General features: G+C 44.0%; 2 protein-coding genes across 2 annotated transcripts in view; one reads left to right on the top strand and one right to left on the bottom strand.

Moving 5' to 3' along the window:
• Positions 1 to 6,521, bottom strand: part of Impbeta11 (importin beta11) — a 119,695-nt gene extending 113,174 nt beyond the window's left edge. The window contains exons 1-3 of the mRNA XM_075680137.1: positions 6,292 to 6,521; positions 4,905 to 5,005; positions 3,004 to 3,076 (exon numbers count right to left, since the gene is read on the bottom strand). Coding sequence (XP_075536252.1) covers positions 3,004 to 3,076; positions 4,905 to 5,005; positions 6,292 to 6,426 — 309 coding nt within the window. The 5' untranslated portion in view covers positions 6,427 to 6,521. The remainder of the gene's footprint in view (positions 1 to 3,003; positions 3,077 to 4,904; positions 5,006 to 6,291) is intronic.
• Positions 6,522 to 6,578: 57 nt separating this feature from the next.
• LOC142571629 (proton-coupled zinc antiporter SLC30A5-like) overlaps positions 6,579 to 12,770 on the top strand; it is a 44,496-nt gene continuing 38,304 nt past the window's right edge. The window contains exons 1-5 of the mRNA XM_075680138.1: positions 6,579 to 6,715; positions 7,079 to 7,179; positions 7,255 to 7,377; positions 10,071 to 10,137; positions 11,396 to 11,566. Coding sequence (XP_075536253.1) covers positions 7,109 to 7,179; positions 7,255 to 7,377; positions 10,071 to 10,137; positions 11,396 to 11,566 — 432 coding nt within the window. The 5' untranslated portion in view covers positions 6,579 to 6,715; positions 7,079 to 7,108. The remainder of the gene's footprint in view (positions 6,716 to 7,078; positions 7,180 to 7,254; positions 7,378 to 10,070; positions 10,138 to 11,395; positions 11,567 to 12,770) is intronic.

The raw sequence follows: 12,770 nt of genomic DNA, 5'->3' as shown, positions 1-12,770 counted from the left end.
AGAAAACTGCCGTCCACGCCAGCCGCGCAGAGCTTAAAAGAACGTCTTGTTGGGCTAGCTGGTGACTGTTCACCTTGGATAAAGGCACAAAACATACACAGACATGAGTCCCGCCGTCGTTCACTGTGTCTGTGTGTGAGTTTCATGCCTTTAACCAAAGCGTAAAGACCGTTTGGCTGCCAGCTGAAACCCGAATATGGTTAACAAACCGCTTGCCGCCACGGGACAAAAGAATAATTGTCATCGCACACCCTACTTCCAAATCTTGTTTTCGAATCAGTCATCAGTTAGCCCATTTACGGGCGGAATGCTGCAACGCTGAGTAGAAAGCAATGACCGTAACAGTCAAATAACCACTCTGCTGTTGAAACGAGGCCGTGTGTAAGTGATGTTCTACCAATGTTGAATGGTTGTTTCGGGGCCACAGAAACTGCAGTGAATGTGGCAGCTTTTAATTTGTGTCTGTGTTACCTGTGCTGACATTTGCGAATTTTTTAACATCGCATATTTCAACCAATATCACATCAACGGCCTTTCTTTGTGATTTCGTAGCATCGGGTGTGATAGATCCGCCGTGGTAGAGGGCATCGGAAATTTCGACCACCTGAGGTTTTATTAACATGCACCGATACCAAACATTTAATCTCCATAGAAACTCGGCCGCCGTGGCTCGGCGGCTCCCACGTCCTCAGGATCAGCAGTCGGGTGCGATAACTACGGAGCCTATACATCCGGGCCGCTTTTATTGCTTCACTGTAGTCCGAAACGTAATTTATATTTGTTCTGTGGGATATTACACACTAATACTACGAAATGAACCATTTCTGGTGCATTTTTTGTTTAGCTTGACTATATAGCATGCGCTTTCATTGAACATTTTATTTTGTAGCCATATTGTGTTTAGCAGTGTTTCCATAGTTATTCTTAATTTTGTTTTGAATTCTTTTACCTTACTGTAGATATGCAGATGAGGGTAAACAAAATATTGAATGCATACTAGATTATTTGGTGCCTTACATGTGGCTTATATAGCACTAAATCATGACTCTCACGTAGTAATTGACTATAAAGCCCTGTTTAGCATATTTTCTGCACGAATATATTGCCAATTGGTAATTGCTATAAACCGGTCATCGATGCTGCTAAAATAAAGTGGCCATACAGCTTCTCAATAATGAGAAAAAGTGCATTCAATAGACAGCAATTCCCGATGTGATAGCTTGTTTATTTGGTCGGGAACTTCAATGATTTCAAAAACAACAAGCACTACAACTCACTGCAAATTAACTGCAGCGCATGTCTTGCTTCCATGCCCACTAGTTCTCGCAGCTTCGAGCTGGCGCAGGTGAATGCGTAGTCTTACTCTTGCATAACTTGATATCAGCATGTGTTCCAGAGAATCCTTGTGCCGCTGGCATGCCTCCAGACTGCACTGAGCCCTTTTGATTAAATATTCTGTCACAGCCTTTAGAGGAGACTTTAGGGTTACATTAGGGGGTTTTACGGGCCAAAACCACTTTCTGATTATGAGGCCACGCCGTAGTGTAGGATTCCGGAAATTTTGACCAACTGGGATTCGTTAACGTGCACTTAAATCTAAGTACACGGGCGTTTTCGCATTTCGCCTCCATCGAAATGCAGCCGCCGTGGCCGGTATTCGATCCCGCAACCTCATGTTCAGCAGCCCAACAGCACAGCCACTGAGCAACGATGGCGGGTAGACTTCAGGTTGAACAGGTTGTCAGTCCAGGATGTGGTTCCTTTAAAGCGCTCTTCGCAAGATGCGAGCAAGCTCATAACTTCGCCGCTCCGATAACATAAGTTCTTACCATCATCAACGTACTCTTTTAGTGCAGTTAAATAAGCATGCTCATGGCTCATCGAGCCCAGCATTGCAGCCCTGCACTGCTCGCAGTTTTTTTTTTTTTTTGAAATTCCTTTTAGAAGAAAGCCACCAATATGGTGTAAAATGCTGCACTCAACTGAAGTCAGTGCTTCTTCAAGTCATTCCGTGAGTGGTTCGTGCACTGGGGCACACAACACCCGGGCACTTCGGACCAGAAAACGCCGTGCACATGTCTCTCTCGACCGACCAGAACGAAATGTGGGGAGCGCAATGGCGGTCGGCGGTCGGAAGGCGGCACTAACCCCTTCACAGAATGACACCACCCTTCGAGAAAGCACATTGAGGCACGCTAGACCATTCACGTTTGCGCTTCTGCTCATCCTGTGAAACGGCACAATCAAACAGCCAGGCCCAGACTGCTTGCGCTTGCGTTTACCCAGATACCGGACTCACAAAACGCTAGCCATGGGTGTAAAGTGACGGCCACAAACGCGCAAATCCTGGCGCCAATCAGTTAGTGACAGTCAGATGCTCTTACGCCACTCCGCTTGTCTGCTACCTTGCAGAGAGACACGATGTAGCAGCTTGATATATTGCCAGTCGCAACGTTTGCAGTCCAGAATGCAACAAAGCCGAATAATGGTGCTCATGAAAAGACTGAGAGCTCTCGTCAAAACGGAGCACGTTGTAACACAAGCACACGACACCTACTGTGTGCCAGAAGTGTTTAAGTGTAGTGAGAAATTGTTCCTGTGCATTCTTTTTCTAATTTCTTTTTATAGAAATAAATCAACTAAGATTCCAACTATTACAAACAACATTTGTTCACCTTATAGTTGGAAAAGTTATCAATTACCCTGGGCAGCCAATCGGACAGCTTGCCCTACTAACGTCATTAGGGCAATTTACATTTTATGGGTAAGAGGGGATGAAAATTTACCTGAGCAGTGTGCTGCGATCGGCAGCGATGCACATTTTTAAGACTGTATAATAAATTACAAGCTTTACGTGGAGCACTTAGATGCATCAATTCATGATCAGAAGGACCTACTCTAACGACTCAGTAAGTTTGTACAATATCGTCAAAGTTGGTTCAGGGTACCTTTACCAGTTCATAGACATGCCTGTCCTTGGTTTAAGTATAATGTGCAACTTGCCTGGTTGACTGGCTCATGGAAATTCGATATCATCTTCTGCCTCAGAACTTTTTTCTCATCTTCAGATATTGCACTGCAAGAAAGGGATAAAGTGTGGTATTAGAAAAGTGTCAGCATGACACTGTGGAAGCGACACAAAGTTGAAGGTCAATATTTGGCCATTCAATTAGTGTAAACATTCTGAGTTGATGCATTTTAGTTTTTTCAGCCAAGATGCCTCCATGTGAGGATGAAATCTGTTTTGGGCAATGGTGGCGGCACACAAACAAGTGTAAAGTGTTGTAGCATCTGACATTAAGCAGCAGAAGTCAACATAAAAAACTGCTAAAGGCCACTTAACAGGAGAGGGAGTTCGATAAAACTAAATTGTTAGACAAAACTAAATACAATACTTATCTCATGCGTGTATTTACTGCAAACTAAACTATGTCGAGTATATTGAGGAGATTCATATTAGACTGATTACACTGTTTGTTTTGCATACTGTCCACTAAGCACTTATCCTTCTTAAAGGCCACTGCTGATACTGCTAAGCCAGGGTTCTCTCGATGGTGGGTATTGGTGGAACTGCCGCCCCGCTGCTCCAGCTTACCACCCACCACTTCGATTGACCAGTCTGAATTTCCAATCCTTTCTTTTTTTTTTGTGATCCTCGGGTGTTCATTCATCACATGGAGAAATATTAGAAAAGTGAAATAGCAATTGAGAAAATCGCACTTTTCTAGTGCGCTGTCGAAAAAAATCTGGTAGCAGATGGGTTGTCAAGAAGTGCGGTCACAGTGCTGAGCGCGACTTTCAGTCCATGCAAAGCCGCCATTTTGGAACAATCTTAATGAGATCGGACCTTCAAATGGCCATAGTGCTGCATTTCGCCATGCAGAAATACAGTAAAAGAAGCAAACGAAAAATAAAAAAGCTAGCGTCGCGATTTGTTACTGCTGCCACATGGACACAGGAAGCGCTCCTATTGGCTGATACAGATTTGTGTTGCCAGCGTGCATTTCAGACATATTTTGACAGCGGTGAGCTGTGCATTTTTGTGTCCTGATGATGTTTGACGATGGAGGATATGTCACTGGCTCACGTGTTCATTAATGCTTCCAAAGTGCAAAATTGGTGAACTAATTTACAATTTCAAATGCCAGAATGGTCATATAGAAAAAGATAGGAGAGAGAGACATGCAGCCGGAAATTGTTTATTCCTGCCAAAAAGAGTTAGGAGCTGTGGCAGTGAGTTCCTGCCCCAGTGGGCTGAGGCTGACCAGACTTTGTTCAGCTATGGAAGAGATGCAAGGTTGGTACTCTTTAGTGAGCCATCAAGGAGACAAGTGCAATTCACTCTGGCAACCCTTCTCTGATGGTAAGGGTTGCCATCTGAGGCACTTCAGCCAAGTGCTATAGAGAAATATTGGCGAGCAAATAAAATTCAAATAGCATGCCACTGAACATTTTCAGGCTGTCAATTAAGTGGCTCTGGTACGGTCTCGATATTGCATAGCAACACTCAAGGTGTGGGAGCATGAGTGCAGTGTATAAAGTGCAGAAAATGGTAAGACCGCCTATTTTGACACCTTTGACACAAATCCCAGGAGACATCTGGCCTCCGTGACTGCATTGGCAAAATGCACGGAGGACAGGTCAGAGGTAAAAGTGACAATGAGGGTAGGCAGTGATGTAGCGCATTTAAGAGGGATGTCAGAGACTGTGTATGCGGGAGTTCCTGGAGTGCAAGTATGACTGGCCAACACAAATGACACGCTTAGCATAGCACACTTTAAAAAACTGTGACCAACATACATCAAATACTCAACTGCAACTGTGAACAATATATACGATGAACATTTTTGTGAAAACATTTTTACAATGAATTACTACAAAAGTAGTTAATGCCATATACTTACTTAGTTGCTGTTTTCCTCCAGTACCGCTCAATGCCATTCTTTATGTACAGGACTGCCAACCACCGCACATTAACTTCTACAGTGTGGTCTGAAAAGATGGACTGGAAGGAGCAAATAAAATGGAATTAGATGTCGACTATGAAAAGAACAAAAACCAACATAAGCCAAGTAGTGCATCCAGGGAAATTATGTAATGTAAGTGACCAGCAGTAGTTCCATCACACAACCATGGCTGCTCGATCAAAAGACTGTGCATGTAGGATCGAGTGGATGTGACACTACAGTGGTTCATTATAGGGACTGACAGAACACACACTTAGTTGACCTGCACATAAAATGGTCTGTCATGTATAATCGTCTAAAAACTGCTGTATGTACAGCTGCATCATGACTCGCTAACTGTAATATGTTGTTGCACCAAGCTTGCGTAGTCAACAACTAAATGTTTAGTGAACACTGCGGGGTCTTAGGGTCAGAACAGGAGAATGCCTGCACAATTATGCCGGCGCATTCCTCAATCCCCACAACACTCACTGCAGAAACTGACATCTCATAATTTTTTTGTGGAAAAATATGTCCTACATTTAATAGAGTTAAGCTGCAGATGTCTTCAAAAGATGCGTAAAGAGGTTATCCATCATACACTCCTCAAAAGAATGAGTATTTACTACACGACTAAGTATAGTCTGAGCACAAGAAACCTTTTTAATACTGGAGAGGATGTGTAAAAAAATCATATATCATACACTTCGCAAAAGAATGGGTAGTTAATACACGACCAACTATGGCCTGGGCAAAAGAAACCTTTTTGATGCTGCACGTTTAATTCTTGTACGTTAATCAATGATAGTGAACTCTGCAATAAGACTTCGTCTGTGCTGCCTTGCTTACACTCAGATACACATCTAAAGATCACATACAAGGTTCAGAGTAAACTTCGTTTATCGTAATAGGAATTCCATGGGTACAGCTTGTATTATCTACAATTGCTTATCAGAAGATTGAGCGCCTAGAACAACAAGGGCGCTTTCGCAGTGTCACTTCCAGCTGGTAAGCAGCAGTGAATTTTGGTTGAACATTATGAAGAGGTAGTAAATGTGCTATGTGATCAATCACTACATAGCCTTGTGTGCGACCTTTTTATATAGCATGCCTGGACCTCTTTAACATGACAATACGAAGAAAATGAACGCCGCAGTGCGTATACTGATCATGAACCTCCCGCAATTTGCCCAACCATGGCAGTGCCCGCGCTTCAAAACTTACGACGTTAACCGTCGGCTCCCGATACTGTTACATCACTGAGAACTTTAAACTTAATCGCGATATAGGAAATCTTCGCGTGCACACTGGCCAGGAAAACTTACGACAGACAACAACGGCTTACCAACAAAGCCGAGTAAAACCACTTTTCGGTTTCCCAACGCTTGAGCTGCTGTTCGGCAGGCTTTAGCTGTTCGGCGTCCTGACTGGCCGCTTTGCGAAGTGTTTCTAAAACAACGCCACAGTTCTCCTGGTTCATCTTGTCACTATCACTTGGCAATTTCGTTCACTATTTACAAGAGGTCCGCATTCACGTCACTCGTGGAGGCCGCCATTACAACTACAACCCATCAAAACGAGATGCGGATACAGAAACAAACGAAACGTTGTGGCATTTCCGGTTCCGTTTTCACTAATGGCGACGGCCACGGCGTCTGCCTATTTCTGAAGGTTCATAAGGGAGTTTCAGGCATGACTGCAAGGTTTTTACCTTTGCAACAAGCCCTCAGTTAGACATTTCGCCGAATGAATTCGAGAAGCATACTCAGGCAAGTGTTCTTACGTAACGATAAAATGAACTATCAACTGTTGGCGACGTTGTCGTCACGGAAACGGTATCCATCTGTCGAGTGCCTTACGATTAGCCGGCTTTGATCAGTGTAAAACAGCTGCTATAAGGCTAGCATGATGTATTAACCTTGCGTTCTGCCTTCCAGCCTTCTTACTGAATTTGAATCTAATATTAAACACAAGTGATCGGCCCTTTTATCGAACGCAATGAGCGTACTATGACTCCGTCATCGTGTGAGGTGTTGGGTGGGCCTGGCACACGCAATGATGTTTCCCAAAACGCCTTTTAAGACGGCTAAATGGAAAGAGCACAAGGGGCCATTACGCACCCTTATGTACAGGTGCCATGTGCCCAGCTGTATAGATTAACCATGGACGGACTACCAACCCACTACGGCCGTCAGGGACAGCAACGATCCCAAGTAATATATCACTCGCCGAGGTAAGCAAGTGTCATTTTGTCGTGCTGCTGTCGCACCCCTTTTCCCTTTTGACCGTGACCATTGCCTGTACGCAGGTTCAAAGGATACGTCGCCAGCCTTGTTCTCTGTAAATGCATCCTGGCATACGCATACTTCCTCTCGTATAATATCTTAAATTATCTCCACGTTGTACAGTTCCTCTTCATCGCTCGCCTTGTGTAAGTACATTTTATGATGTTGGTTAATCTTCATCTAGAATGATTCATGTTTATTTGTATGCATTGATGGTCTTCATCAGTTTTCGTTAGAGTATGTTAAGTTGTAGCCACGTTTCCCAGTGCGGTGCGTAATCAGCTTTATTCGCAGTAGGTGAAAAGCTGAAGCAAACAAAATAACTCAGATTGAATTGCACGCATTTATTTGGACAGGCACAGCCTCAGTGAACTTGGCGCTCATGACTTTTGCTTACGATTAAGTTCAAGAAATCACACTAAACTAACTGAACCAAGGCATCAGAATGACTGCCAAGGAAAACGTAATGGACTCTGCTTAAAGGGAAGCTGAAACGGTTTTCAATTTCCATGAATTGCTGGGATTGGGAAGAACAGACCTAATAATTTACGGTTCCGAAATTTTTTTCTTCGTTTTGTTAATATAAGGGGCGGAAATCGCTTTCTAAATCAACCCCGCGGACACGCCCCCATCGCTTCCCGGAGCGCCGGGTGAGGTGGTTGCCAGAGGAGAGAACCGGCGAGAGTGACGTCATTCGCGTGGCCCAAGCTGCCACATCGGCGTGCTGGCATGTGCTGGCATGCCTCTTTCCGTCCTGCGCTTTACTGAACGACGCTACGAGAGATCTGCCGCCGCCGCTCACGTTTGCATTCTTTTGCGATTTTCGTAAACTGTTCTTTCCTTCTTTGCTGCATGAGTGCCTACAGCCAAGGGAGCCCAACATGGCCTCGTTCTGTGCAGCATTCGGCTGCGCGAACACAGGCGGGCGAGACGATGTGGTGTTTCATAGGTTCCCGAAGAAGAAGAAGCTTGCAGCGCAGTGGGTCCATGCGGTGAGGAGAGATAAGTCCATGCCGATGAAATCAACTGTGCTGTGCTCGAACCATTTCTGCGATAGCCGGATAGCCTTACGACAAATGCGGAAACGCGTTGTTGCTAGCGTTGCTACACTCCGTTTCATACATCAGGTGCGACGCTGTGGAGGCTTGAGATACTTCTTGCAGTGGCTGCGTTCGCACTTAGAAAAAGTCCGGTGTTTCTTGACCCAATTTTTGAGAAAATTTTCCATATATAAGCTCAGTTCTGAATGAAAAGAAAAGAATTTACCCATAGAAACAATCCGTGTACTTATACGGCTGCTAACACGTTCTTTTAAATCAATTTTCTTTTCAACATTATTTAATTGCAGCCGGTCGCGGCAGCTTCACGTGCATGCTCGCGCGAGCAAACGCCGCTGGCACGCTGCGAAGCATAGACGGAAACGCGCGCAGTAATAAATTTTGGTGACCGGACTTCGTGCGCAGCTTTCACAGTGTTGCACGAGAGGTATGAAATGGAGTATAGGCTTGCGTAGTGACATTCGACGTACGGTTGCAGTTATCGTGTTTACCACACGGCAGTGATAAAACTGCCTAATATCTTTATGTCAACACTAGCATGGAGCACGCATACTGATTCTTGATCGAGCCACAATCGCAAAGTCGTCGAACCATAGCATGAATATTGCACATATAATACCTCTGGCCATCTCTGGATGTGTATGATAAGCAACTTCCATGACTGTACCTCGAAGCACTGCATGTGCGCGCTTTGAAACGCGGCACTTATGTTCGCGATCGTGTATCAACGCTAAAAAAACCACGGTACTTTAGACAAGCAGCGGCAAGGTGCTTGACATCGTGGGATTGCACCCGTGTTTACAATCTAATGAGAAGTTAGTGCTTCGGCATTCTTCCAGCAGCAAGTTCCCAGTGACACTTTAGCGCATTTTTTCCTGCCGTCATTGGAACGTGCAGCAACACGAAAAAAAAAAAGAACATACGTACCAGCTAAGATTTCCAACGCGCGAGAAGGTGCACACATCGCTCTCGCTGTTGGCACACTCAACATCGTCGTTGCCGCCATCTTTTTCCGTATCGGCTGTCGGCTCGAACATGTATGGCGAAAATACAAGCTGTCCGAGACAGCGAGAACGTTCCATAATGCTTACAACTCAGCTATGAAGCCAGAACAGAACAGCGTGCTACGCTCTGAAACGGCGGCGCCGACCGGAGACTGCTGCGAATGACGTCACAGCGGCCTGACCAATCACGGGCAACAGCGGCGTTCGCGCGGTACCCTGAGGCGCTGGTGCGCATTTTCTTGAAAAAACAGCCGCTTGCGTTTGTTTCCGCCCTTTTTGAACCAGATATTCGTGTTCAGGGGACTCAAAACTGTAGAATGCCGCAGAGAACTCATTTTTTTCGAAAAGTGTTTCAGCTTCCCTTTAAATAGAGTGGGAGGGTGTGTTTAGTTACATGTAAGAGAACTTTCATTTAGGCTAAGCTCACAGTGTTGCCAAAACGCAAATGCCAAGTGCTGTTAACATCAGTAAAGAAATAAAAGCAAATGGCATTGCATCCAGCATTTCACAATACTTTGTCCAAAGAACGTGTGCACAAGTGGAAGGCTGCTGAGGAATTCTTATTCAACCTAGCTGACTTCTCCATACTTCATAATATGCAATTACTTTCTGATTAGAAATGCGGGCAGAATTTGATTCGAATGCATCCCATCTTGAATGTTCCTCAGTTCTTTAACCATAGTTAACTGCTTTCTTTAATAAGCTTTCCAGGAAACCACGTTACGTCTGAATCAGTATTATTCAGACTTGGTTTGAATGCTTCCTTCTCTGTTACAGTGCCTCAACTGCACTTGTAATTATACAAAAGCCCTTCTCCAGTGGGTCAAAACTAACACGCTCACAAGTAAGTGCTTGTTCATTGCAGTGCATATTTAGGGGCATGTTTTATTACCATTCAAACCAAATGACCCCCAAACAATTGTCATTCATTTCTTTGCCTGAAGGCTGATTTTGTTGTCTTTCATAATCCACTGTGCTGCTAAGGTTGCTGTTCATTTGCTGAACAGCGACAAATGGGCAGTGCTCACTCACCCTGCTAAAAATCTGGCTCACAAAAATTTAAGGCAAAGCGTTGGTGACCAAAGTGAGATCCCAGTGGGAACATTTTTTTTTGTGTGTTAGTGTGCTGACTGCATTTTTACCACAATATAGTTTACAGATTTATGTTGCTGAAAAGAACCAGAAGTAGGCATTCATGTTGCAGCAGAAGGAGAAAAAAAATGCAAACCCTCATATAACAGTAGCTGGCAGCTTACTAGCTCCCTGGTTGCATTATGAAACTGCTGTAACTGATTCACAGTGGTCTATTGTATTTTTTATTCAACATATCTGTTGATTCAATTTGATTATTTGAGTTTTATGTATACAAAGCATTTTCATTTTTTTTTGTTTTTGTTAATGCACACAAGTTATCAATGATTTTCATAACCGTACTGCTGCTGCAGAAATCCTGCAATCAAATAGTTGTGATTCAGTGATGACTGTCTCTAAGTGTTAAAAATAGGAAATTCAAGAGGAAATTATAATCTTTACTGGCCAGGTTACATAGCAGTGGCATACAGCAAATTTTGCATTGTATGCCACTGTTTAACTACTGAACAAGGAAGAGAGGAAGTGAGGGGGGCTGTTTTTGTTAGTCACAACCATATAAAGCCAAGGAATGCTCAGGGGAAAGTAACTATGGTTTTAGTGAAAATGTAGAAACAGCAAGAAACAGGGAAATGAAAATGGACAAAAAGACAACTTGCTGCCAATGGGAGTCGAACCCACATGCTGTACCAATTGAACTATGGCTTAGTTGTAAAGTCATAACTCAACTGAATATCACTTATTGATCTTTTAATTAATAAGTTTAGTGCACGAGATGTAATTGTGAGAGGGAAACCTGTCAGATCACCGCATCTCAAAGCCGTGTGGGACTACATAAAGCACCAACTATATGGAGCCCCAACTTATCTGGTGATTTAGGAAAGGAATATCTGGAAACGTGCTAGTTACAGGGTTCCTATTGAGCGGACGTGTTTGAGCACTGACCAGCTTTCTTGTGTGTCTTTCCCATCACGCTTGTGTGTGCATGTGTTTTTTTTTCCCCCTATCTGTAGTGGCTGCGGGTTCTTCGTCACGCTGTGATCAATTCTTCTCTCACACTTTTGGAGCTCTTTGGTCTCACGCTGTGTGGGCCTTTACGGACAATTCTGCTCACCCAACACAAAGACCTTGTGGTCATAGTTGGCGTAAAGGCGCTCTTCACAAGTGCTGGTGGTCACTCCAAGGTGAGTCAGATTATGAACAGTGAAAATTTAGTAGGGTGGGAGGCTTGAAGGAGCAAGAGTAGATCATATTGGCTTTGCAGCCTTCGTCCCTTGAAACTGTGTAAACAAATAATCCATTCAGGTGGTATTTCGGATGCTGGTGTGACACTAATGTTAGTGCAGTGAAGCCCAGAGTGCTTATAGGCAGCACTGTTTACAGATCCAAATTTTTATCATAAGTTCTGTGGATGCAAAACAATGCGAAACTGTCATTACCCTGTGATGTGTAAAATTGTGGATATGAATAGGGTTCCTTTTTATGCAACTTACACAAGGCTTGTCCAGAAAGTGTGCAGACTTCTTAAACTTCATTGTAATTGATTATCTAACTCTAGGAGCACTGTCCTATTTATCAAAGTGTCAATGAGGTATTTGTAGGCACCCACAAATGACACCTAACTCGGGTGTTTTAAGCAACAAACTAATGCGTACTAGTTTCTTCCGACTGGAAAAGAAGCCTCACCAAATATGAAAAATGCCATGTGACTGCACTCCCACCCACATCATAAAGGGCCCCTCACCAGGTTTGGCCATTTTGAGCTGACAAGTGAAAAGCACACATTGTGCGATAACAATTGTGTCTGCAAGGTATTACACCACTATGCGCCGTGGAAAGATCTGAAATTTCAATCCAAACGCTGTTTCCCTCTTCACTCGCGGCCGCCACGCTCCAAGCCAGATGGTGATGTAATTGTGCCTCTGCGCCTACGTAATCGTGTCCGCAGTGTGACGTCGCTCGCGGCAACACGTCACTTCGAGAATTATTCAAGACAACATCTGTTGTCTGTGCGATCTGTTTCTTGAATTGACAAATTGAAGCTTAAAGAAACAATAAAACACACAAACGGAATGTCTGCATGTTTTTTTGTTTTACTTCACACAGAAGCAAAAAAGATGTACTTCCGCTTCGTCTGCTTGTTCCCACGGTCGTACGGTCAAGTGCGCAGGTACCGAAACTATGCCATTTTCTACCGTGTCCCAGCACGTGATCGCGCTCTACAATCTGCTTGTTCTGCCTCAGTATTCGTGTAGCACTGAATTTTACCGCTAGTCATGTTTCGTTGTGCACAGCACACAAAATCATGTGCTGTGCAAACAAGACAACAACTCGCATGTGGTCAGCGGAAATGCGTAGCGCAGAAGAAAAAAAAATGCGAGGAGAAAA

Source organism: Dermacentor variabilis, chromosome 2 (genome assembly GCF_050947875.1).
Source record: "Dermacentor variabilis isolate Ectoservices chromosome 2, ASM5094787v1, whole genome shotgun sequence".
Classification (NCBI taxonomy): domain Eukaryota; kingdom Metazoa; phylum Arthropoda; class Arachnida; order Ixodida; family Ixodidae; genus Dermacentor; species Dermacentor variabilis.
This window is presented reverse-complemented; position numbering and strand designations above follow the sequence as displayed.